The sequence below is a fragment of the Phyllobates terribilis genome, unplaced genomic scaffold (genome assembly GCF_046119375.1).
Source record: "Phyllobates terribilis strain yellow unplaced genomic scaffold, ASM4611937v1 Scaffold_1__5_contigs__length_1240528914, whole genome shotgun sequence".
NCBI classification, from domain to species: Eukaryota; Metazoa; Chordata; class Amphibia; order Anura; family Dendrobatidae; genus Phyllobates; species Phyllobates terribilis.
The window spans coordinates 99,315,793-99,343,348 of record NW_027362761.1 but is presented as its reverse complement, the minus strand read 5'-3'; the positions used below and the strand labels follow the sequence as shown (position 1 = coordinate 99,343,348).

At 41.8% G+C, this 27,556-nt stretch overlaps 1 protein-coding gene across 3 annotated transcripts in view; it reads left to right on the top strand.

Annotated features, from left to right (window-relative positions):
• ACO1 (aconitase 1) overlaps positions 1–27,556 on the top strand; it is a 62,961-nt gene that overhangs the window by 11,261 nt on the left and 24,144 nt on the right. For 2 of the 3 annotated variants that reach the window (XM_073665175.1, XM_073665152.1), the window contains exons 2-3: positions 21,297–21,410; positions 27,271–27,439. In XM_073665175.1, coding sequence (XP_073521276.1) covers positions 21,314–21,410; positions 27,271–27,439 — 266 coding nt within the window. In that variant the 5' untranslated portion in view covers positions 21,297–21,313. Of the gene's footprint in view, positions 1–267; positions 423–21,296; positions 21,411–27,270; positions 27,440–27,556 lie in introns of those variants that run through there. The other variant, XM_073665159.1, reaches the window with a different exon arrangement.

Genomic DNA, 27,556 nt, shown 5'->3' with positions numbered 1-27,556 from the left:
TTATTACACCTACTACATATTGGGATAGGATCTTGGAGACGGGAATACCTGTTTTAAGTCTAGCTAATAATCTTTCTAGTTGTTATGTAGTCAACGTGACACTAAGTAGCACATTGAATTTGAGTTGACTTGCAACTTCTAAAGCTGGCTAGTAGTTGTCTGTTGTCTTATCTGTTCCACATGGAGCTGTTCCACACATGAGCCTGTGGGAGGACCCTGAGGAGTCATGCAGAGTGGGTCAGCAGATAATCCTTCCCTACTACAGAGGCGGTGTGCACCATGTACAAGAGGCGAGGGTGGAGCTGGGTGACTTGTCAGTCTTCTCACTGATACAGTTGCCTGTGTGAAGCTGCTGAAGTACAGAGGACTGTGGCTCCTACTGTGCCGATGTGTGGGGTCTGAGGTCCGTCTGGTTCTGCACTGTGAGTATTTGTGGCTCTTCTCATAGTGAGGGGTTTCTGGCTGTGTAAGAGCCACAGTATCTTTTTATACATGGGTGTGTTTGTTTTTGTTTTGTTTTTTACAGACAACGGCATGCAAAATTCAGAGCATTAATAGTCTGTAGGTTTAAATGTCATAGTAATTCGAAGGCACATTTATTAGGTATTGCAAATCTCAGTGTCAAAAAGTTGCATACATAAAATGGTGTTGACTCTTACAAAAGTCTCAAAAACCTATCAGATTAAAAAGTGTGACATGCAGCAGTTGTGTAATTAGTAGCTGGAGGATTGGAGTGTAACTGGGACCCTCACCAACCATCCTATATTTTATTTCATTTCTTAAAACGTGGTTTTTGTTTACAATATTTCCATATGGATATATCTGACCACATGAGGTCTTGGAGCCATCTATTTTATGGCTACATCTTTTCTGGCCAAGAATTTGTCAACGGTACGAGAACTCCATTGTCCTCATCGCCAGCCCTTTATTAGGCCTATTCGACTTGGCCCTCTGGACACCAGAGCAGATTTTACACGGCAAACTGCTTGCTGTGTAAAAACTGCTCTGGTGTCCAGAGGTTCAAGTCGAATAGGCCTAATAAAGGGCTGGCGATGAGGACAATGGAGTTCTCGTACCGTTGATATTAGGTTGACTACTTCCTCCCAATAGTCCATTAGGTAATGGTCCAATCATGAGGACAAAATCTGCCTCATACCTCAACTGTTGGTATTACTATGCTCCTTCCGATAAACACTATGTGACTACACTTTCTCCCAATGTCTTCTCTCTGATTTAACAGCCAGGAAACCATTTAGTTTAGCTACATTTAATGTCTAAAATGTCAGTGAAGGTGCCAGAGATCCATGAAAGCCTAACAAGTAGCCTCTTTTACATGAGCTCAGTTCTTGTGCTCTTTCTGATATACTGTAGAGGTGTCCGCAATCTCCCTGAAGCCACCTCAGACATGGTGTGTGTATGAATACAGAGATATTCATATATATTAGCATAATATATTTCCCACCTTGTCATGCGGATACTTTTCCGCTTTGTTAGGGAGAATTCACCTCCCTTTCTGTGGCAGTAGTGTAGTTCTCTGACAAACTGCAGCATTCTCTTAGCTTTGTTCTTGTAGTGGACCAGCTAGCTATCTGTTTTATCACGACTTATACATGATGGTCACCGTTACAGTAAATCTGGACCTGTACTTCTGTTTCTATAAAACTCTCCTGTATTACCATAGCAAATCCTATTAATCGTGTAACTGCACTGAGGGTATGTTCAGTGTTTTTTGACATGGATTTATCTACCAAGCAATCTGCTTTGAGGACAGTTTGCGGGTGTTTTTGTGGTTATCGGCCATTTAATGACTCTGTGGCAAAATTTAGAGCTTTTGCACAGACAAACGCCTCACGAATTAACATGTTGCTTGCTTTTCCACCCTGGAGAAAGTGTGGATATAAAGAGCAGCACCTGCACTGTAGGCATGTTTTTCCTATTGAACTGAGTAGAAAGCTCATGCAGAGTATTAGACTTGTGGATTTTGGAGCAAGTTATGTTCCAAAATCCTCATCACAAACCTGTGCACATGGTCAGTATTTGGTCAGTATTTTACATCAGTATTTGTAAGCCAAAACCAGGAGTGGGTGATAAATACAGAAGTGGTGACGTGTTTCTATTATACGTCTCCTCTGATTGTCCCACTCCTGGTTTTTGTACAGATACTGAGGTAAAAAACTGATCAAATATTCTAAAAACGTATTTCTTTAGCCTGGCCTATTTTCTCACCACACTTATCGAACTATCCCTTTTTTGCCGATACAAAATGGTCTTCAAAATCAGGACCCTCGTATTATCTGTTCACACACCCTCCATCACTTATTAGCTTTCTGTATCTATACTGTACTGATACGGGCTGCAATCTGAATCTCCCTATGTATCTTATTGATGGCCGGACCATACAATATAAGCACTTTTTACCATCCACCTTTTGTGTCTCCCCCTTTTTCCTCATAGATTGTAAGCTTACGAGCAGGACCCTCTATAATGTCTTTGTCTGTACACATCCCCTCTAAAATGTAAAGTGCTGCGGAATATGTTGGTGCTATAGAAACAAAAAATTATTATTTATATTATTACTCAACGTGTACATGGCCCTAGAATGATCTACCACTGATACAGACTCCTGTGGTGTAAATGAGGCCACGTTGACTCTGGATTGAGTTCTGTATGTAGTATGAATGGCTGCTGGTCCATGGTGCGTGAGGGGGAAGGTTCTCACTCTTGACAAACAATACAAATGGGCCATTTACACTGTCTGAATTCAGCCAAGGAATGAGCTCCGTTTGACTGTAGAACAAGTTATTCAGTGCTTGTTAACACAGACCAGCGAGAAATGGAGACAAACTGATTATATTGGTGATCATTTTGTCCCCTTATACAGTATCATGTTATTGAAACACATCATCAGTTAGTACCAGCTATCAATTGTTTTTATATATTTTTTTTATGCCAGCCTAAATATTCACTTTCCCGTGGAATCAGAATTTTGCTTGTTTGTCGGGTGACTGTGTGATTACACCAGCAATAATCAGAAGTGAGTGTTCTGTGAGTGCTCACTCAATGTAAAAGGACCTGAATGTTTGCAGGGTCCAAAAAATAAACCTTTTTACCTTTTGAACCCTGCAAAGCTTTTGCAAAGGGGTTAACCCTCAGTAATTATTAGCAGGTATTGTACAAGTTGGTAAATGCTTCTGTATATACAGTACAGCATCTTCTGTATTGTGCTAGTGTCCCCTGCCTTCATTGAGTGGGAATATAATGGCTCTGGGAAACGCTGCTTCTTTGTCCATATTACGCTCTTCCCCTGGATTTCTGTGCATATTTAGGGGGCTTTAATAGATTTATTTCCGTCTAGGTTCTGTCCTGAACATCATCAGTAGGTCCAAGTATAGCGGACATTACAATTAACCTCTACTACAGCCGTCTGAAGGTGGGTTTTCCAGCCAGAGCTGCGCAGCTGACTGCACCAAGTGCTCCTGGAGCAATGGGATTGCCCACCATTGTGCGAGGTGATAATGCAACAAAATGGATAGTCTTTCAGAACAATGCATCGTCATCTATATTGTAAGGTTATATGTACTGCACATATGTTTGGCTTATACACCCCATGGATCAATGGCCTATAATGGGTTTGTCCGAAGCCAAAAAAGGTCTTCCTAAAATAATATTGAGCTACTAGATCTCTGAATTTTATTTATGTATTACAAGTAGTATTTGTTTGTTTTCCAAGATAAGGACATCCTTCATATTGATACATTTTATTTGTAGCGTGCATGGGAATCAGTAGTAGATAAATGTAACTGTCCAACCTATGTCCGGAGATCGTCTGCCGCACATAGCAACCTATGAACGGGTAGGGCATATGCCATGGGCCATGTTTTTCTCATTTAAACACTTTTTTTATGCTTTTCACAAAAGTCTCTAATGCTGGAAATGTGGTTAGTCCCAAATGCACCACAATTTGGTGTAAAATTCTCATCTAAAGTGAGCCAACCGAGAGGTGGCATCATTAAGGCAGTAATGTCTCACATGTCTATCAGGATGTGCCGGATCGATTACATAGCGTGAGCCACTGCGGTAACTTTAGCACTTCTCCTGCCGGTCTCTAGGCTTATGATGTCCTTAGCAGTGAAAACATGGGTATTATTGTCCCATTGGTATCATTACAGCCACCTGTAATCCCAGTTCACCAGATCATGTGATTTCGTTAAAGCACGTTCTCACAATAAGTATCCTTTTCCATATGCCTGGATGTAAAGGAGGGTAATCCCTGCTCAGATCCCACACTGAAAGGGTATGTTCACATTTGGTGTTTTTTACTTGCCTTTTTTTTTCCCCATTCATTAAAATGGGTGTAAAACAATGAAAGAATTGACATGCTGCAGAATTACAAAAAAAACATTCAGCAGCTCAATAAACACAAAGAAAAAAGCATATACCATACATGAGATTTTTTAAATTTCATTTGCTTTGCTGGTACTGTAAAACACAGCGTTTTTCCTGCAGGAAAAAAAAACATGTAACAAAATAGTCTTGTGTGAACATAAATTAAAATTCAGCATATCTGGATTGTGTGTGTATATGTACAGTTGTCCCCAAATTTTGCATTCCCCTGCAGAATTTTTCCTTTCTTGGCCTTGTTTCAGAGAATATAAATGATAGCAAAAAAACTTTTTCTCCACTCATGGTTATTGGTTGGGTGAAGCCATTTATTGTCAAACTAGTGTGTTTTCTCTTTAAATCTTAATGACAACCAAAAGCATCCAAATGCCCCTGATCAAAAGTTCACATACCCTAGTTCTTAATACCGTGTATTGCCCCCTCTAACATTAATGACAGCTTGTAGTCTTTTATGGTAGTTTTGGATGAGGATCTTTAATTTCTCAGATGGTAAAGCTGCCCATTCTTCTTGGTAAAAAGCCTCCAGTTCCTGTAAATTTTTGGGCTGTCTAGCATGAACTGCTTGCTTGAGATCTCCCCAGAGTGGCTCAATGATATTGAGGTCAGGAGACTGAGATGGACAATCCAGAACCTTCACTTTGTTCTGCTGTAGCCAATGACAGGTCGACTTGGTCTTGTGTTTTGGATCATTGTCATGTTGGAACATACAAGTACATCCCATGCGCAGCTTCCGGGCTGAGTGCAAACTTGCCTCCAGTATTTGCTGATGATAACGTGCTGCATTCATCTTTCCCAAAAAACATCAGCGATCCACCTCCGTGCTTTACTGTAGGAATGGTGTTCCTATCATCATAGGCCTTGCTGACCTCTCTCCAAATGTAATGTTTATGGTTGTGGCCAAAAAGTTCAATTTTGGTCTCATCACTCCAAATTACCTTGTTCCAGAAGTTTTGAGGCATGTGTCTGTGCTGTTTGGCATATTGTAAGCAAGATACTTTGTGCCATTTGCGCAGTAATGGCTTTCTTCTGGCGACTCGACCATGCAACCCATTTTTCTTCAAGTGCCTCCTTATTGTGCATCTTGAAACAGCCGCACTGCTAGTTTTCAGAAAGTCCTGAATTTCAGCTGATGTTTGTGGGTTTTTCTTTGCATCCCAAACAATTTTCCTGGCAGTTGTGGCTGAAATTTTTGTTGGTCTACCTGACCTTGCTTAGGTTTTTACAGAGACCCTGATTTTCCATTTGTTAATCAGTTTGAACGCTGCTAACTGGCATTATCAATTCATTGGATATATTTTTGTATCCCTTTTCCTGTGTTATACAGTTCAATTACCTTTTCCCGTAGATCTGTTGACAATTCTTTTACTTTACCCATGACTCACAATCCAGAAACATCAGTGGCTGGATTCCAGAAACTCACTCAGCTTTTATGCACACACACTGGTTACAAGCGAATGGGTCACAGGTGAGGATGTTACCTTTAGTAGCCATTGAAACCCATTTGTGTCAAATTAGGTGCATGTTATCAGGCCAAAATCACCAGGGTATGTGTACTTTTGATCAGGGTCATTTGGATGTTTTTGGTTGTCATTTAAGAGGTAAAAAGAGAAAAAACAGTAGTTTGACAATAAATGGCTTCACCCAACCAATAACCATGAGTGGAGGAAGTTTTTTTTTGTTATCATTCATATTCTCTGAAACAAGGCCAAGAAAGGAAAAATTCTGCCGGGGTATGTAAACTTTTGAGCACAACTGTATATACGGTATCTATATAATATTTATTTAATGTGTTTCTCTTCTTTTTTTTTTTTTTTTTTTGTGCTATTTTTTAAATTTTCCGTTATTTTTCAACGTGTGCTTTTACGATTTTATTGGAGAAATATTCTGCATCAGGTATTGGGACTGCCTTAAGGAACTGTACATGTGTTTATAAGATAATAAATAAATAAATATATATATATATAATTTTTATTTATTTTTTTTTTTTTTTTTATTTAGTATGTGCTGAGAACAGCAGAAGGCTGCAGCTGGAAAGTATTCTACGATGGGCAGGGAATATGCATTAGGGCTCTTTCACACATCGTGATATTTCCGGTACTAGAAAAAACAGTACTGGAGATGTCAATGTGTACCTGTGTGGCAACCGTGTGCCGCATCAGGATCACACGTACCGGCGCCTTGGAATCAGCGGCGGTACGTGTGATCACCTTGTTCCCAGGCGCCGGGTTCTGAAGGAATCTGTCATCATTGTCCCCTGCTTGCGCTGCAATCAGCGCCACCAGGGGACAATGTAGAGAGTAGTATTCTGCTCTCTGTCTCCAAAACCTGTAAAAATAAGAATATAATAAAAAAAAATCCTTATACTCACCTGGCTTGAGGCGACTGCTCACGCTGAGAAACAGAGGAGAATGACTCTGGCATCCTGTCACTCACTTAGCTCAGTGCAGGTCATGGGCCTGCACGCTGGAGCGAGTCATTCTCCTCTGCTCCTCGGGGTGTGCGGTCGCCTCAAGTTATCGCAAACACTGATGTAGAATTGTCTGTCAGATGGATTACAGCGTGGGACAGTATATCGGACTGGTGAGTATAAATGTTTTCTATTTTATTCTTATTTTTACACTTTCTGGACATAGCGAGGGCAGAATACAATTGTTAACATTGTCCCCTGCTTGAGCTGATCGCAGCGAAAGCAGGGGACAATGATGAGAGTAGCCTGCATCACCCGGTGCTTGGGAAGAGCACTAACTGTACTGCCGATTCCCAGGCGCCAGTACGTGTCACACTGATGTCATCCGTGAAAATAGACATGTCAGCGTGTTTTGCCCACGGACACACGGTCCGTGGAAACACACTGACCTGTGCGCAGACCCATTCATTTGAATGGGTCTACGTGTGTAAGTATCTCCAGTACGTGTGAAAACTGTTACCACTTGTACTGAAGACACTGACGTGTGAAAAAAGCCCTTAGTAATTCCACTCCAGTGGTGGAAAAAAAAAAAAAACACGTTCAGTAGCGTACATAAGCTGAAAGCTTTCATAGACGGAACCTGTCACCATGAAATGCAGTCCAATCTGCAAGCACCATGTTATAGAGCAGGGGGACCTGAGCAGACTGATATATAGTTTTTTGAGAAAGTATTCAGTAACTTGTGTTTTAAAAGGGCGGTCTGAAGGCAAAGCAATTTTCATTCTACATTCCTATTTAGTCCTGTAGTCTAAACCATTTTCTAATATACTTGAATTAAAAGTTTCCTTTCCTGTCCTAACTACACTAACTGCTTTTTTTTTTTTTCTATATAGATATATTTTTTACCCCCTTCCTTTTTGATGACTCTTCGTTTGAGAAGCCCAGTGCATATTGGGATACCCAAATAAAGCATTATCAGGGGGCAGAGGCTGCGGACACTCATTAGTGACGCTTGTTTCCGAGGCTGGGCTAGTCCTTGTACTGTTACTGTGTGATATGTACAAATGGCGGCGTGCTATCTCGCCAACTCAGATCAGCAGTAACGAGTCGGCAACAGAGCGGTGTCAGAATACCCGGTGTGCAGAGACGAGCCCTGCTCACAAGTACACTGGTCTCTGCATGCCAGGTATTCTGACACTGCTTTGTTGCTGGCTCATTATTGCTGATAACACAGCACTCGCTGTCATTGTGCACATCACGCAGGGACTAGCACAGCCCTTAAAACGGACGTCACTGATGGCGCTTCGTTTCAGGGAGGGGGCAGAGGCCGCAGGAGTGACCGCAGCCTCTGCTCCCTGATGACACGTTGTTTGAGAATCCCAGGGCATGCTGGGATACTCCAAAGCATCAAAAAGGAAGTGGGAAAAGAAAATAGAAAAGCTGTTAGTGTAGATAGGAAAGGAGAGGGAATTTTTAATGCAAGTATATTATAAAACTGTTTAAATTATAGCACTAAGTAGATGGGGATTTAGAATGAAAATTAGTTTGGCCTTCGGACCACCCCTTTAAGGCTAAGTTCCCACAATGAGCATTTGGTGAATTTTCAGCAGCATTTCTATACCCACTCTAGGGTATGCGACTATTTGCGGCTGAAGAAGCATAAAAAATTAGTTTTGTTTTTTTTTTTTTTCTTTAATTCGAATGGAGGAAATGCTGAAAAAATTGACATGCTGCAGACTTGAAACTGCTTCAAATCCGCAATAAAAATATAAGATTCTGTAATAATAATAATATTTTCAGAGAAAAAGAGGACTTGTACTCTATAGCGCCACCTATTGGAAGTAGCAATTCTACAAGTCACAATCAACCCTTTAACGAGTCGTGCAATATGACTTAGGATAATAGTCAAATCAGAATCTCAATTTGCAAACAGTGTTTCGGGGAATTGCCCCTCGTCAGTGCAAAGTATGAGAATTGATTTGGTTGCATGAAAGGCTCTGGGCTAGGTCTAAGGGGTAACGTTTCTCCTTGTGGAGAGTGACATACCGACTCTGTTTGATTGTGACTTGTAGGATTGCTGCTTCCAATAGGAGGCACTATAGAGTTCAAGTCCTCCTTTTTTTTTTTTTTTTTTTTTTTCTCTGAAGAGGTGATTTGCATATTAAATTTCCCAGAGGAGCATTGCACAGCGAATAAGCCTCCTTACTAGTGTTGAGCGAGTATGTTCTGTTCAGATTACGCTCCGGCCGAGCACTGAGTATTTACAGCTGCTCGGTGATATGGTTGAATCGCTCCCGTGTGCATGATTTGCAACTGTTTGACAGATTTATTACATGTGAGGAATGTGTAAGAAATGGACATTCCTCACATGTAATAAAACTGTCAAACAGTTGCAAATCATGCACATGGGAGCGATTTAACCTCATCACCGAGCAGCTGTAAATACTCGGTGCTCGGCCCGAGCGTAATCTGAACAGAACATACTCGCTCAACACTACTCCTTACCTTGACGTGCCAGAGCTGGTGTGTCACTCTCCACAAGGAGAAACGTTACCCCTTAGACCTAATAATAAGAATTTCTACATGGTTTCAGCATCTACATGCTGTCACAATCTGATATTCCTCGGGTAATGTGAGAAAATGGGGTGTTTTATACTCATTCACATGCTGGGACACCATCTGTGCGGCTTTCACTCCGGAAACTTTCAGATTAGCCCCCCTGAACTCTGTCTCGTCTGTGTAGATTGCGGGCACGTCTGGGGCAGGAAGCGGAGACCTTGCCTGTGGTATATCGGACACCAGAATCTGGCCATTGAAGCTATGGGTGGATGATCTGTGTTCCCTTATATATGATTTCTTTTTTGGGTTCCCTGCAGTGTTCCATGTAAGGAGCTACAGTTAGCGCTGCCCTTTGGCCCAGTTCCCTATCTCTTCTAGCTGATTTTTATGAGCATATACTGTATTTGGGAACTGAGACTTCACCTTTGATCCAGTAGATTTGTTGAGGCAAAGTTCTCTGCTGGGCGGGCTCTGGCATAGGGCTGGAGGGTGGGCATGTTCTCTGACAGTGGCATGGTTTTTCCGCTGAGTCATGGCCAATTGTTTGTTTTGTTGTTTCCCAGCCATGTTACACATCTGCCTTCTATATAGGACATAGCAATACTGAGCTTTTTCTTTAATTATGTAACCATCTACAATCAATGACCTATTGTAATGACGAGCACGTTACAGCAGGTGGAGGTAATACCGCGGTTTCCGATCTGTCAGGGGATATTCTGCAACTACTGATGGACCCCAAGAAATCCCAGTTACGGCATCCAGTACTTTGTTCTCCCAGCAGCTGCAGTGCTGCTTCAATTTACAGGGTTTGTCCCCTTTCAGAAAAGTTTTTCCTACAAGCTCTGTTAGCAGCAGCATAAAAACAAATTAAAATCGCTGAGTGAAGCGATTGTCTGCAGCGCTGTCGACATGACCATAGCGCAGACGTTATCCAACACCAGGAGGAGCGGTGGGGATTCTGCACTGGCCGGAGTAGAGTGAATCGAATACTGTTTTTCATTTTCTTGTACTAACGGAGATGATAAAAAATAAAAAAAATTTCTGGAAAGGGTAACCCCATTTAACTTCTTTGGAGGGCTGGAATCTAATAATGAGCAACCCAGCATTCTTCACTTCGATAATACACAGATGACAAATTAATAGACTGCCTATGTCAGACAGCACAGGTCCACCAGAGCAAGAGACACTTTATATCCATTGAGCTCTTCGGTCTATTAAAGAGGTTTTCCACTGCATTGAGCTGACCTTCAGTATTCAGCAACGGCTGCTACACCGTAACCAAGCGGGTTGTTCCGCTGCATACACGGTTTGCTTATGGTTGCCAGTGGGTGACAACTGATCGATAGTGATGTCATGTGTTCACCTTCCCTCCCCTCCCCTCCCCCCCCCCACCAACCTGATACTGATGCCCTATCATAACAACGGATAATTAATATAGATGTGGAAACCCCCTTAAAGGAGTATGCCCATCCCCATGATCCTCAATATGTAGTCTGTGTAGTAATAATAATATTAGCAAAAACCTCCAATTAGAAATGTAGTATAGTTCTTCTGATTCGCTATGTCTCTTTCCTCATGTACAGGCATTGCAGGACCTTGGGTATCCATGGTTACGACCACTGATATAGTGACAGCTAGTTGCTAGTGGACATAACCATGGATACCCAAGGTCCTGCAATGCCTGCACATGAGGAAAGAGACGTAGCAAATCAGAAGAACTATACTACATTTCTAATTGGAGGTATTTGCTAATATTATTATTACTACACTGACTACATATTGGGATAGGATCATGGAGATGGGAATACCCCTTTAACTTGTATAACTCTCTTGTTCCATTTACCAAACCAATGTTCATATAGTCTACAACTTTTTTCAACAGTATTTTGGCCAAGCCACACAAGACCCCCAAAAAGTCATTGGAAATTTTACCTAAAGTGAACCTATTGGCATATTTTAACATATATGGTAGTACTGGTATGCCTGTATATGTACGTCTCTAATAAAAAAAACAGTACCTTTTTATTGTAGAGATCCAATGTGCCTGTTATGAGAAATCTAGCGTATAAGCAAAATGTGCAAATCAGGTTGGAAGTGGTGTGTTTAAAGGGTTTTTTCGGTTTTGGAGAAAACCCTTTCTTCCAGCGCAGTTTTTGAAAAGCAAAAATATAAACAAAAAACCTGTTTCCTGGGTCCAACGCGGAGTCTCTGCCGCTGCTACCAGAGTCTATTGTCTGCCCCACTGACATCACCTCCCAAGCCTCTAAGTTCACTGGTCAACATTACTGTCCGTAACAGTGATGTCATCAACACCCTGAGCAGCGGTGAAGACTCTGGACCGGGGAAGGGTGAGTAAATCTTGTTTTTGTTCATTTTTAAACCAACTACAGCCGTGGAATGGGTGTTTACTGAAACCGGAAAATCTGCTTTTTTGTCTATGCTAATAGTCTCATATTTCCTCCTCAACAATGAAATTGTAACACCAAGAAGGAAAAAATGGAGTGATTGAAATCGTAGGATTGATAAACAATGATATTCAAATGATGAAAAAAATGGAAACCCAATTTTTCAAAACATCTCAATTAATTCATTAGAGCATGCGTGTCATACACAGAAATACATGCACTTGCACGCCTGGGCATACTATCAATCTATTATATGGAGGTTCCATCAGGTTTTTGCATTCTAATTTGAGAGCAAAATAATGTAGAGACAGAGACTCTGATTATGGCAATATCACTTAGTGGGCTGCTTGCTGTAGTTTGGATAATCACTGTTTTATGCTTTTATCACTTGATGAACAAGCATTTTGATCATTAGATAGCTTGACTGTACATGGTATAAAATATGCCACCAGTCACCTATCTACAAAATCAAACCATTGGCTCTGTGTTCAAAATAGACAGGGTGAGCAACATTTAGAGCAGCCTTTTTTATCTCCGCCCCCCTGGTATCTCCAGCATTAGATCAGAAAGACAGGTTGGACAGCAGTGTGAGCAGCCTCTTCTTACCTCAGCACTCCTGTTATAGCTAGTATTAGTTCAGAAAGACAGGGTGGACAGCAGTGTGAGCAGCCTCTTCTTACCTCAGCACTCCTGTTATAGCTAGTATTAGTTCAGAAAGACAGGGTGGACAGCAGTGTGAGCAGCCTCTTCTTACCTCAGCACTCCTGTTATAGCTAGTATTAGTTCAGAAAGACAGGGTGGACAGCAGTGTGAGCAGCCTCTTCTTACCTCAGCACTCCTGTTATAGCTAGTATTAGTTCAGAAAGACAGGGTGCACAGCAGTGTGAGCAGCCTCCTTCTTACCTCAGCACTCCTGTTATAGCTAGTATTAGTTCAGAAAGACAGGGTGGACAGCAGTGTGAGCAGCCTCCTTCTTACCTCAGTACTCCTGTTATAGCTAGTATTAGTTCAGAATCTCCAGTGGGAAGGCTTCTTTCTACATGTAAAGGGAGTGGCCAGAGCTTTTGTACTTCATACGTTCACTGTCATTTTAACATTCTTGGATGGGTTTCTATTAGTGTTGAGCGAGTATGCTCGGGTGAGCGCCGAGTATTTACAGCTGCTCGGTGATATGGTTGAATCGCTCCCGTGTACATGATTTGCAACTGTTTGACAGTTTTATTACATGTGAGGAATGTGTAAGAAATACACATTCCTCACATGTATTAAAACTGTCAAACAGTCGCAAATCATGCACACGGGAGTGATTTAACCATATCACCGAGCAGCTGTAAATACTCGGAGTTCGGCCCGAGCGTACTCTGCGAAAGGGTTAATAGAACATACTCGCTCAATACTAGTTTCTATCAATGTAACCAGATTGAAGTGTGTGCTAAAGGCTGCAGCCAGTCAGAGCACAATCAGCGGCCATTGTCTGTTTCACTTGCCTCCTGGATAGGCAAGATTCCTCCAGAGTCCCCTGGATTCCTCCAGAGTCCCCTGGATTCCTCCAGAGTCCCCTGGATTCCTCCAGAGTCCCCTGGATTCCTCCAGAGTCCCCTGGAGGTCAAGTATGCATTTTTTTTTATTTATGATAGGTAGTGGAGACAGCCCCTTTTTAGAAGCCAGAGTGAAGGAACTGCACACCTAAAGGCACTTGGAGATGGTTCAAATAGGATTTGTCATTATTTCATATCCATTGGTTACACCTCTGTAAGTACAGTATTACGTTCAAGTTTCTGTTGAAGACCCTTCATCAGACATATAGGCTATGTTCAATGCATATAGGTCAAGGGGGTCCAGGCTGTGGGGTGGGATTCCCCCAACCAGGATCCAGCTCTATCAAGGGCTGCAGTGAATGTTAGCCTCTTTTTTACAAGATCTTTCGCTTTCTACTTGTCTAAATGATTCTCTAATAATTGCAATGATGTATATAAAGCATGGTTTGTGCTGTGGGCAAAATGTCTTTACGTTTTTTTTTGTTTTTTTTTGTCTCATGCTCTTGTCTCCGTTTACTACAAAGCATTCCTCAGAAGAATAGAAAATTTACATTACTTCTGTGAACTTTGTCCCCATTCTTCGTCTGACATGTAGAAATTTTGAAATGAAGCAACGAATTGTTTTGCTGAACCAAATTTTTTTTTTTTTTTTTTTTTTTTTTTTACTCTGTATTCCTGAACTAGGATTTATTACATATGTACTAGAGATTCTTAACAAGTAGTCATCAACTTTCCCTTTTACATAAAGTGCTGGGCAAAAATTTTAAGCAGGGATGAGGAAAAGTGCTGCAAAGTAATGCTGCTACCACAGAAGCATGAACACAAGTCACCAATGCAAGACATAGACCAAAAGTTTGGACACACCTCATTTAAAGATTTTTCTGTATTTTCATGACTATGAAAATTGTACATTCACACTGAAGGCATCAAAGCTATGAATTAACACATGTGGAATTACCGTATATTCCGGCGTATAAGACGACCTGGTGTATAAGACGACCCCCCTACTTTCCTGTTAAAATATAGAGTTTAGGATATATTCACCGTATAAGACTACCCCTTTTCCAACGCATACCAAACACCGGTAAAAATTAAAAAAAAACAGATTTGAATTTAACATGGTCCTTTTTTAATTTAAATTCTTATGACATGCAGGTATATAGCAGGAAAACTGTCACTCATAAACATATTAAAATAGGGGGGACCCCACGTCATTTTTTGGGGGGGTCCCCCATTCTAATAGCTAGTAAAGGCTAGGTATTCAGCTGGGGGCTGATATTAGTAGCCTGGGAAGCTCCGTGGGTATTACCCCCTTCCCAGACTTCAAACATCTGCCCCAGCCGTCTGCTTAACCTCCGCTAGAGACTATAATGATGGTGGATCCCACGCCAATTTTCTTTTTAAAAAATCCTTTATTTTAACACTAAATGACAATTGAGGGGTTAATAAAGATGCAGTCCCTAAATTATTATTAATTTTGTAATTAATTTTTCCCAAAAATGTTGACGTGGGCTTCGCCATATTTTTGTGTCCAGCCAGGTACAGCAGGCAGGAACGGGCTGCCCCCAACCACCAGCTGCCTATTTGTACCTGGCCGGACACAACAATATAGGGAAGCCCTTTTTTTTTTTTAATTATTTCATGAAATAATTAAAAAAAAAAAAGACGTGGGGCTTCGCCCTATTTTTGTGTCCAGCCAGGTACAACTAGGCAGCTGGGGGCTGGAATCTGCAGCGCAGGGAGGCCCAAGCTTTCTGGGCCCCCCCCCCGCTGCAAATTGCAGTCCGCAGCCACCCCGGAAAATGGCGCGTTCATAGAAGCGCCATCTTCTGGCGCTGTACCCAACTCATCCAGGGCCCTGATGCGGTGGCTCACTGGGTAATAAAGGGGTTAGGGCCAGCTTGGCATTATCAGCTGGCCCTAAGCCCGAAATTCATGGGGTCACGCCAATATTAGACATGACCACCATGAATTTCTAGTAAAGTAATTAAAAAAAACACAACACCCAGAATAAAGTCCTTTAATTGAAATAAAGACACAATTTTTTAATGTTCTAAATTAAACCATACTTACCGTCACGCCCATTCCAGCTGAAGCCAACGATCTCCTGCAATAAAAGTAAAATAATAAAGCAACCTCATCCTTACCTTTCCATGGTTCCCAGGACCGGTCCAGCTCTGCTACATTCACATGACAGGCTGCACCGCAGCAGAACGCTGCCGTTCAGCTTGCCATGCGGCAGACACTGAGAAGCGTAGGCATGCTTGTGCTCCTCAGTGTCTGACTGTGACGGCATAAAGATGAGCCGAGATCATGTCCAATGAACTCGGCTCACCTCATTCACGTCACTGACAGCGTGGGAAAATTCTCCTGCTCCCCGCATGCGCAGTAGAAGTTTCCCACGCTGTCAGTGACGGACGTCCAGGAGGTGAGCTGAGTTCATTGTCGGCTCATCTGGATGCCGTCACAGCCAGACACTGCAGAGCGCAAGCAAGCCTGCGCTTCTCAGTGTCTGCGGGATGACAGGCTGGATGGCGGCGTTCTGCTGCGGTCCAGCCTGTCATCTCGATGTAGCAGAGCTGAAGCTGTCGTGGGAACCATGGAAAGGTAAGGATGATGTTGGTTTATTATTTTTCTTTTATTGCAGGAGATCGTTGGCTTCAGCTGGAATGGGCGTGATGGTAAGTATGGTTTAATTTAGAACAATAAAGAATTGTGTCTTTATTTCAATTAAAGGACTTTATTCTGGGTGTTTGTGTTTTTTTTAACTTTGACTATGGGGTTAGTAATGGGGGTGTCTTATAGACGCCTCTCCATTACTAACCTGGGCTTGATGTCAGCTGGCATTATAAGCTGACATCAACCCCAACCCTATTACCCCCTGCCACCGCACCAGGGCAGCGTGGAAGAGCGAGGCTAAGTGACAGAATTGGCGCATCCTATGGATGCGCCATTTCTGGGGCAGCTGACGGCTGGTGTTTCTAGCCTGGGAGGGGGCCAATATTCATGGCTCCCTTCCTGGGCTATTAATATCAGCCCCCAGCTGTCTGCCTAGCCTTTGCTAGCTATTAAATTAGGGGGGACCCCACGTCATTTTTTTGGGGGGGTCCTCCATTTTAATAGCTAGTAAAGGCTAGGTATTCAGCTGGGGGCTGATATTAGTAGCCTGGGAAGCTCCATGGGTATTACCCCCTTCCCAGGCTTCAAACATCTGCCCCAGCTGTCTGCTTAACCTCCGCTAGAGCCTAAAATTAAGGGGAACCCCACGCCAATTTTTTTTTAAATAAATCCTTTATTTTAACACTAGATGACAAGTACAGTAACCAACACTATCACTGTACTTCATATATATGTGACTGACATGTTTCTATCTATCTAATCTATGTGTGAAGCTCTATTCTGTCTGTTATAAATTGTCGGGTACCGCTGCTGAATTGCCGGCCGGCTTTTTTAAAGAGACGGTGCATGAAAACACTATTATTTGTTTTAATAAATCCTTTACACTAAATGACAAGTACAGTAAGCAATACTGTCACTGTACTTCATATATATGTGACTGACATGTTTCTATCTATCTAATCTATGTGTGAAGCTCTATTCTTTCTATTCTAAATTGTCCGGTGCCGGCTTATGCCGCTGCTGAATTGCCGGCTTTTCATATATTGTCACAGAAGCGATGCGAACTTCCCTGCTCCGGACACAGCGCAGCGCTTCTGTGACAAGTGAAAGCTGTCGGCACAGAAGCCCTGCGCTGTGTCCGGAGCTGGGAATACGCAGCGATGTGTCAGTTTCAGCACAGAAGCGCTGACTGTCTGGACCTACCGCCGCCGTATTTTAACTCCCTCCACCTTATATTAACTCCGACATGGCAGGGATACGGCCACGGCAGCTTATTAACACCCCCAGAGTATCCCCGCATGTCAATTTCTGAAAGTTCAAAAGCATTACCGGCGTATAAGACGACCCCAGACTAGACAGAAGATTTTTCAGTCTTCAAAAGTCGTCTTATACGCCGGAATATACGGTATATACTTAACAAAAAAGTGTGAAACAACTGAAAATATGTCTTATATTCTAGGTTCTTCAAAGTAGCCATCTTTTGCTTTGATGACTGCTTTGCACACTCTTGGCATTCTCTTGATGAGCTTCAAGAGGTAGTTTCCGGAAACGGTCTTCCAACAATCTTGAAGGCGTTCCCAGAGATGCTTAGCATTTGTTGGCCCTTTTTGCCTTCTCTGCAGTCCACCTCACCCCAAACCATCTCGATTGGGTTCAGGTCTGGTGACTGTGGAGGCCAGGTCATCTGGCGTAGCACCCCATCACTCTCCTTCTTGGTCATATAGCCCTTACACAGCCTGGAGGTGTTTGGGGTCATTGTCCCGTTGAAAAATATATGATGGTCCAACTAAACGCAAACCGGATGGAATAGCATGCCACTGCAAGATGCTGTGGTAGCCATGCTGGTTCAGTATGCCTTAAATTTTGAATAAATCCCCATCAGTGTCACCAGAAAAGCACCCCCACACCATCACACCTCCTCCTCCATGCTTCACGGTGGGAACCAGGCATGTAGAGTCCATCCGTTCACCTTTTCTACGTTGCACAAATGTTATGATCTGCAACATAAACTAGGGAAAGATGGGGAGAGCTGTCCCTACAGTAAGACTAAGCTGAGTCCCTACGTTGTAGCGGGCAACCTGTTCCTTGTGAACAGACCCGCCTTCGTCCTCGGCTAGTCTGAACGGAGACCTATAGAGAAAGGGAGGGGTCCCTAAAAGAACTAAGGACTGGGACAAAAATGGGACACCTCCTAACAGAAGTTGTTGCAGAGCAAAAGATAAACTGACAAAAGTACTAGAGGTCCCAGAGGACCAAGCATACTAGAGATAGATAGGCACAAAAGCACCTGGCTAGAGAGACAGTTAAAACAACACTGAAGTCCAGCAAAGCCAGAAGGGTGGAGCTGGAATATATAGGAAGATGGTCACGTGACCGTAAAACACAAGATGGAAACAAAAACAAACTGGAGGGTTCTAACAACAAAGACACGGTGGTTGGAACCAAAGATCTCAAATTTGGACTCATCAGACCAAAGCACAGATTTCCACTAGTCTAATGTCCATTCCTTGTGTTCTTTAGCCCAAACAAGTCTCTTCTGCTTGTTGCCTGTCCTTAGCAGTGGTTTCCTAGCAGCTATTTTACCATGAAGGCATGCTGCACAGTCTCCTCTTAACAGTTGTTGAAGAGATGTGTCTGCTGCTAGAACTCTGTGTGGCATTGACCTGGTTTCTAATCTGAGCTGCTGTTAACCTGCTATTTCTGAGGCTGGTGACTCGGATAAACTTATCCTCAGAAGCAGAGGTGACTCTTGGTCTTCCTTTCCTGGGGCGGTCCTCATGTGAGCCAGTTTCTTTATAGCGCTTGATGGTTTTTGCAACTGCACTTGGGGACACTTTCAAAGTTTTCCCAATTTTTCGGACTGACTGACCTTCATTTCTTAGTAATGATGGCCACTTGTTTTTCTTTACTTAGCTGCTTTTTTCTTGCCATAATACAAATTCTAACAGTTTATTCAGTAGGACTATCAGCTGTGTATCCACCAGACTTCTGCACAACACAACTGATGGTCCCAACCCCATTTATAAGGCAAGAAATCGCACTTATTGAACCTGACAGGGCACACCTGTGAAGTGAAAACCATTTCCGGTGACTACCTCTTGAAGCTCATCAAGAGAATGCCAAGAGTGTGCAAAGCAGTCATCAAAGCAAAAGGTGGCTACTTTGAAGAACCTAGAATATAAGACATATTTTCATTTGTTTCACACTCTTTTGTTAAGTATATAATTCCACATGTGTTAATTCATAGTTTTGATGCCTTCAGTGTGAATGTACAATTTTCATAGTCATGAAAATACAGAAAAATCTTTAAATGAGAAGGTGTCCAAACTTTTGGTCTGTACTGTATGTCCATGAAAAAATACACATTAGAAATGTAAGCGGGGGAGGTGATTTGTTCAGGAATAGTTTACCTATGACATTGGCAGTTCATTGAGTTTGTAGGACACTGTTTACTTTTACACTTTGGTCTGCCATTGAGTTGCTCAGGCATTGTGCAATTTCACACCTAGGTCGACCACAGGTTTTGTTAATTCTCACACCTTGGGTGGCCAGTGTTTACTTTTTACACATCACTACTATAATTAAACTGCACCAATCCTAGCTGCCATCTCAGGTGCCCAAGACAAGTTGGTAAACTTGAGAAAATCACAAAAATAATGGGTTTCACATTCTGCTGTACTCTTTAGTGGGGGAAAAAAAAAAAATAAAAAATGCAGCAAAACGTTTACACGAGGTGTTTTTTCTGCACCACCCATTGCTTTCACTGGGTGAAAAACACGGAAAAAACATGCAAAGTACAAAATACGGAGGACAAAAAAAAACAAACTGTGTGCATGAGATTTCTGAAATCTCAGGCTTGCTGGTACTGTAAAACACAGCTGAAAATTTGCATAAAAAAAGCCTAGTGTGAAGATAGCCATCAATTAACAAAATGCAAAATGAAGGAAAAAAAATGTTGGTGCGACTCCCCTTTCCCTTCAAAAGAGCATTAATTCTTCTAGGTACACTGCACAGAATTTTTGAAGGAACACTTGACAGGGAGGCTGCTCTGAACATCTGACAGGAGCAGGGTCATAAGCACACATACCTCCTTGAGCCTTTGAGAAGATAAGTGTGTGACAGGAGGAGACATGTATTTCACAGGGCAAAAAAAACAAACTTTGTGCCTGAGATTTCTGAAACCTCAGACTTTGCTGGTACTGTAAAACGCAGCTGAAAATTTGCATTAAAAAATCAAAAAAACGAAATATATTTTCTCCTTTTTGATAACTGAACTTGGAGGAGTGAGGCTGAAGAAAAGTCATCCTGCTCAGTCAGCCAAGGAAATGATTTATTTCTTCTCCTCCTGTCACACACTTGTCTCATGGAGGTACAGGTGCTCATGATCCTTGTTATCCTGCTCCTGTTAGTTGAGACACTGGTCAGGTCTCAGGTGCGGTGTTTCTTCAGACTGCAGCCCATAATGACACGTGACTAGGCCGGGCTGCCGTTTGAGCTATATGACGAGGGCCATTTTTTTACATTCTTGGAAAACCTCTTGAAATGGTTTTAGAATGGCACCATGTAATATGTAGCATTTCCCATGCTGCGTTTTATAGCTTTAATCCTGTTGTTCCAGTTGTCTGGAGCTGGTCTTAGCTAATGTATTGTTTAGGAATAGAAACTATGAATATACTTGTGCTTTACAATGAAATTAATGTTTTGTGTTGGACTTATCCATAGTCTGTAGAGAGTAGAAAATTATATATTCTGCTGTTCGGCTTAGCAGCTTTAATGAGTACGTCATGTGTGGTCTATCAATGGCATCCGTGGTATCTGCTCTGCAGTAAGGTTTCCTCATAAACTGGAATAAATTACAGGAGTTGTTCAATGATGGGAAAGTTAATTATTTCTTAGTTAAAGCTCAGATATAAGCATAGTAAATGTAACATTTTAATTCTTTTGTAAAAAAAAAAAAAAAAAAACTTTTATAGCTATTACTGATAAGCAAATATTATAGCACACCCTGCAGTTGTTTAGCGTTCCTTTCTGATTGTCGACCATGGACTTTCTGACCTGGCATCTAAAATGCAGCAAAACACCATAAGAATGTAACTTCAATATCTAGACCCAAGATCGTTTTTATATATTTTTTTCTCATTTACAGTGTGTTCTCTTATGCCTGAGCTAAAAGAATAAATGAATATTTGTGGGGCAGGCAAACCCTTTAATGGTAAACCATCTCAGCCAAACTACATTTGTCATTTGCTTTTACACCCGCTAGTTTAGATGATTGCTATGTTAGTTAACCAAGTAAGGCTAAACATGTTTTATTTGCAGATTAAAAAGATAATACATGAATCTGATAAGTCGCCTTATACTCCTCAGGTCTGTTTTGAAGAAGAATGAGTAACCCCTTTCAGCACTTGGTGGAGCCGCTCAACCCTGCGGAGCCCGACAAGAAATTTTATAATCTCCAAAAGTTGAATGATACAAGATACGGTATGTTCTCACTTTTATGCAGGTCAATCATGGAACGGCAAATTAATTTCACACTAATAGTCAAAAATAGGGATGAGCAGACTCGTGGAAGTTCATGTCGTCGGAACTTTAGTCCAAAGCTCAGTTCGGGTTTGGTGTTTGTAAAATGGTCGTAGTAAGAGCAAACGTGTATTTGTTTGGTCTTTTTTTTTTTTTAAATTGAATTGTAAGCGTTTTACAAGAACAGTAAAGGCGCTAATGGTTACAATAAAAGCTAATACAGCTTATACATATCTGAGGAATGAGTTGTAAATAGTATATAGGTAATCTTAACTGTCTATACTTATAAGAGCAATTACTATCTAGTTACGACAGCCATGCTGAATTACCCCAACTATGATCAACAAAATATAAGCCGTGTTAAACAAAATGGGGTTGGTACAACCACAGTTCAGTGCGACCACGTGGTGCTCAGTTGTGCAGGTGTACTGTATATGTGATATCTTCCGGCATCAATAACTTTCCTATAGTCAATAATATGTATTAAGGGTCGTTTACACCAGTGTGTCAGGGGACATCTAGACATTGTCCTCCAATCTTATGAAACTTATCAGGGCAAATCTGCATATGTCATGGTAAATACACCAGTTACTTATGTATCCATGCAGTTCTTAACCACTTCACGACCTATGACGTAAAGGTACATCATCTGTTGTGTATCCCCCTTTGATGTAGACTCTGGCTCTGAGCCCGCATGTCTTCAGCTGTGATGTGCCCCTAACAGCCGTGGGTGGATCTGAGATCTATCAAAATATAAAAAGAATGAATCCAATCTGTAAACTGCATAATGAGAAATATCATATCTACCCCAAAATGGGATCAATAAAAACGTCCTCTCGGCACGCAAAAAAAGCCCTCGCCCAGCCCCAGATCACAAAAAATGGAGACTCTATGGGTCTCTAAAAATAACGCCATTTTTCTTTCTGCAAACTTTGGAAATTTTTTTCACCACATAAATAAAAAAAGAACCTATACATGTTTGGTATCTGTAACTCATAATGGCTTGGAGAATCATAATGGCAGGTCAGTTTTAGCATTTGGTGAACATGGTTAAAAAATAAATGAAAAAAACAATTGTGTATTTTTTTTTATTTTTGCAATTTCACCGCACTTGGATTTTTTTCCTATTTTCAAATACACTATATGGTAAAAATCAATGGTGTTGTTCAAAAGTACAACTCGTCCCACAAAAAAACAAGCCCTCATGGTCCATATTGACGGAAAAATAAAAAAGATGTATGTCTCTGGGAAGAAGGGGAGCAAAAAAAAAATCCCAAGGTCGTGAAGGGGTTAAAGAGGCACTCCCATCAAAGTTTTTATCCTCTTATTATATTGCCATCATCATATTATTATATAGCATTGTATACTTACAATTGCTCATTTTACCTTTCTTCCCAGCTAGTTTGTCTTTTCTCTGCTCTATGTAGAAACAGGAAGTCTCTTTTCCCTGCACAAATCATTCACCTCTTCAACTCCTGACCCAGCTGCTCCGTCCTCCACCCTGCCAGGGACTTTTGCAGTGACTCATGAGTCATGCAGGGAAAATTGACCTCCTGTTTCAACATAGAGATTACAAGGATTCAGCTAGTCAGTTTTTAATCGCATGATGTCATAGACCTGATGAGAAAGAGAAGAATTAGCTGGGTAGAAGGGCAAAATGAGCAATTGTAAGTACGCAGTGCTACATTCTATTGTGACTGCAGTATATTAAGAGGATAAAACTTTGATGGGAGGAGGGCTTCTTTAAAGATTTCAGTTTACCTTTACATTGATTTGTCATAGGGATATTTTTGATAGACCCTATAGTCTGGAATACGCATGGATCTTTGGAATGAAGGGAAGTGCAGAGCTATCCTGTTTGTTTTATATTGGCAAATCAAATTATTTGAAGTACACTGGCCCCTATTGACTTGCGATTTCTTTAAGTCACTTTTCTTATTTTCTTCTATTTTTAGATTGTGGTATTCGCTGACACTTTTTGCGCCAAATCTTCTAAATGGCGCACACTGTTCCTGAGTTTATTGCAAAATAAATTGGGTTTTTTCTTTTTGTTGTGCTATTTTTAGCACAAAATGGCAAACCTTTTAAGTTTGTCTAAAAATGGACCAGATTAAAAACTCCTGCCTAAAAACTTACTCCAAGTAAGGACTTGGAGTGATGTTTTAAGGCCGATTCATGAAATGCAACTTACCAAATGTAACACATCTGGATAAGAAAAGTTGTCAAGGCAAAATAAAAATCCACTTTAAAAAATGGTGCAAATGCTAAAGCCTCTAATAAAAAGCAAATCAGTCCAAAAAATTTGAATTAATGTGATTGTATTCTAAAGCTCTGCCTCAGTGACAGATCATAAGGCTGTGTTCCCACTATGCGTTTTTGAAGCGGCAATTCCGCTGCAGAAACGCTTAAATGCTTGGTAGAAGGTCTACTATGTTCCCCAATGATAATCCGCATTTGCTGTGCACATGCTGCGGAAACTTTCGCTGCGGATTATCATTGCGGAAAAATCTGCAGCACTACCAATTATTTTGCGGAATCGCGGCATTTTTGCCGCCATTGACTTGCATTGGACCGCATGACATCCGCATCACTACATATGCACATGCGGATATCATCTGGATATCATGTGGTTCAATGTGCGGATGTTACCCGGGTTTGGAGAAGAGGAGACTCTCCTCCAGACCCGGGTACCATAGTACCTGTGAAAAAAAGAATAAAATATACATTATACTTGCCTTCTGATGGCCCCCGGTGTCCTTATACCTGCCATGACATCATTTAGTCATGTGACTGGTCACGCGACCGCTGACGTCGGCAGGTCCTTTTAGACTATCGCGAGCTACCGGCAAGCCAGGACGGATTGGATGAGGACACTGGGGGCCATCAGAAGGTAAGTATAATTTTTATTTTTTACCATTCTTTCGGTCACGCTATATAAATCCATGCCTTTTGCATGGATTTATATAGTGTGACCAAGTTGTCAAGCACTTTCCAAGTGATGCTAAAATCGGTTGCTTTTTTTTTATGCCAGGGAGATGCAGAAACGCTCAGGAAAAATCCACAGCATTTCTGCATCGTGGGCACATAGCCTAAGACTTTAGTAAGGAGAAACTTCATGAGCTGGTATTCTGTGACCAGTCAGTTTTTAACTAGTATTTTCTCTCCAGAAAGCTAATATATGCTGCCCTCAGATTAGGTAACAAAAAAGGTGACACATTCCCTTTAAAGCTCAAACACTAACTTATGCTAGCTAAAAAAAAACAAAAAAGAAGTTGTCTACTACTTTTACATTGATGCCCCATTTTACATTGATGCCCTATCCATAAGATAGGGCATCAACGTCTGATTGGCCGGGATCCCACACCCGGCACCTCCGCCGATCAGCTGTTATCGGTGTCGGCTGCCTGAAGGGCTTACTTGCAGAGCTTGGCCGTCTAGTTGTAGTGGCCACTGCAGGGTACTGCACATCCGCCTCCCATTGAATTGGAGGCAGATGTGCAGTACCAAGCCCCGCTAGCGTGGGACCCCGGCCGATCAGACGTTGATGCCCTATCTTATGGATGGGGCATCAATGTAAAAGTAGTAGACAACTTCTTTTTTGTTTTTTTTTTAGCTAGCATAAGTTAGTTTTTGAGCTTTAAAGGGAATCTGTCACCGTTTTTTTGTTACCTAATCTGAGAGCAACATAATGTAGAGACTGAAACCTTGATTCAGTGGGCTGCTTGCTGTAGTTTTGGACTAGTAAACTTGCTGCCATGTAGCCCCCCCCCCCATGTTTGAGCTGTGTATAACCCACCACTGATTAGAAGCTTGCTGCACTGTGTTCACAGAAAACAGAACTCTGCATTCTGAAAATTGAAAGATCTGCAGCCATAGTAAGTCATACATCACTGCAATCAGGTTCTCTGGCCCTATGTCATGGTGCTCTCAGGGTTGCAAAAGTGTGGTGACAGATTCCCTTGAAGCCACACACACCTCAGACTACATTTTTTTGCTAACCTCAATAAGGTTATGCAATATCAGGGAAATATTGAGAAATATTGAAAATATCCTTTCTCCCTCTGAAGCCCCTCTCACCCCTCCCTTATCCACCCTTTGTCACAAGAGGAGAGCTGAGAGCTCGGTCTCTATGCAAATTAAAACACTCCTGAGAAGGGCCTTGGAAGCAAATGCTGGCACATTAGGTGCTACAGACCCATTTAGCAGGCGATTGTGTTTTCCTCTGACACAGAGAGGATGCAGCTCGTTAAGATCAAACACACTCAAATAATCAGAACAATTCCCAGCCACAAGGGCCCAGGACATCTGGCACCGATTAATAATTATGGAACTTGAGCTATTCCATATTTCGTAAGGGGACCCATAATTTTAGTGGCAGGGTCAGCCAAGGAATAAGATGCTTATTTTTTCGTAGCCATAAGCACCTCTGGGGAGCTGTAGCACAAGAGTAATGGATCGCAGCTACGCCATGTGTGGTCTCTAAATCATAATAGACAATATGGTGTGTGGGCAGACATCTCCTTAGGCATAAAAGAATCCACGGAGGATAGATGAGCATTCTTTGCCGGGGGGGTATAGATACTATAAGCAACGGATCGCGTTCGATAACGCTCAAATCAAATCGGGGAGCCCCTCCTCCAGCTATACTGATTCGTCCCTTCGAACTCTATAGTAAGTTTTTTCTGTATCCCTGTTTATTTTATGTAATTGTCTATTCTGTATTGTAAATGTCCAGTTGTAAAATCTTGTATGTTTTTTCAGAACTCTGCCTCCCTTTTGGATTAAATATAAAATTTAATAGTTCTGTTCTTTTGTCCTGTAATTGTTCCCTCCCCCAAAGCCATACGCTACCAGAATGCAGGCTTCCGACCAGGCCTGTATTATATTTCAAACTGGACAGTGGTGGCAGCGAATAATATTAATAATTGGGCTATCGTGAAGCTGACCGTGACCGTACGGGGCGTATACAAATATTCCATGTGTTGGAATCCAGAGGTGTGACGCCATACGCTCACTGGTCGCTTGCCGATACCTCCGTAGTGAGTAGTGGGGACCGTGTGCTCTCTGATCCCTGACAAAATCCTGACAGAGTGATGGCAGCGGCGAGATATTGTGTGATCTCCCCAGTGTCTGTTGTCACTGTGGAATACCTGACATGCAACATTTTAGCAAAACCATAAATGTTTAACTGCACAACCCCTTTTTAAATATTCACCCAAAACATGTCATTTTGGCTTTTATTGTCTGAAAATGTAATGAAACGGCTTTTTTAGTGTGAAGATAGTGAATTTCCTTGTGAGTGAACATTTGCATGTTTTTGCTGAGCTATTGGGGTTACTGAGAGACCCTGCAAAATACACCATGGTTCCAACAGGTGCACATGTTAAAACCGTACTCCGTAGTCCTGACCGGCAGCTGTTTACAGTCCAGCCACTGATGTGAGGAGGAGGATAGCATGTGGATTCCTCTACCCTGCCTCTATCCTATAGTGTTTCACAGCCCTAAACCTAAGCGTAGGAAGAGCACTTTAGGCAGGTGGAAAATGTCCTTCATGATTGTTCACACTTCTTTGCAATAAACCTTCCACTTTGGTTTTTGGCACCCACCTAGTTCCTAAAACTCATATGGTGGGCAGAGGAACTCTAATGCCAGCACTTGTGATTGTACATGGCTTATTAAGTGGTTTGAATTTAATATTTTTTTTTATTGAACAAATCCAATAAAATTGACTTGGAATAGAAAAAAAAATGGATGATCTAATATTGATTTCTGTTTGTATTGTCTGTTGAAGCTATAATGTTCACATCTCTTTTCTTTCCAGCCCGCTTACCCTTCTCCATACGTGTCCTCCTGGAGTCGGCCATCAGGAACTGTGATGGATTTCTGGTAAAAACAACAGACGTTGATGGTATCCTCAACTGGAAAGCCACTCAGTATGAGAATGTGGAAGTCCCGTTCCGTCCAGCCAGAGTTATTCTGCAGGATTTCACGTAATTGCCCTGTTTTTCTACTACTTGTGATCTGTCTGTCTGATTTGTGCTGCGTTTTCAAGTTTGTAATGCAGTGAATGGTGATCTCTGCACTCTTACCACTACCTATCAAAGCTC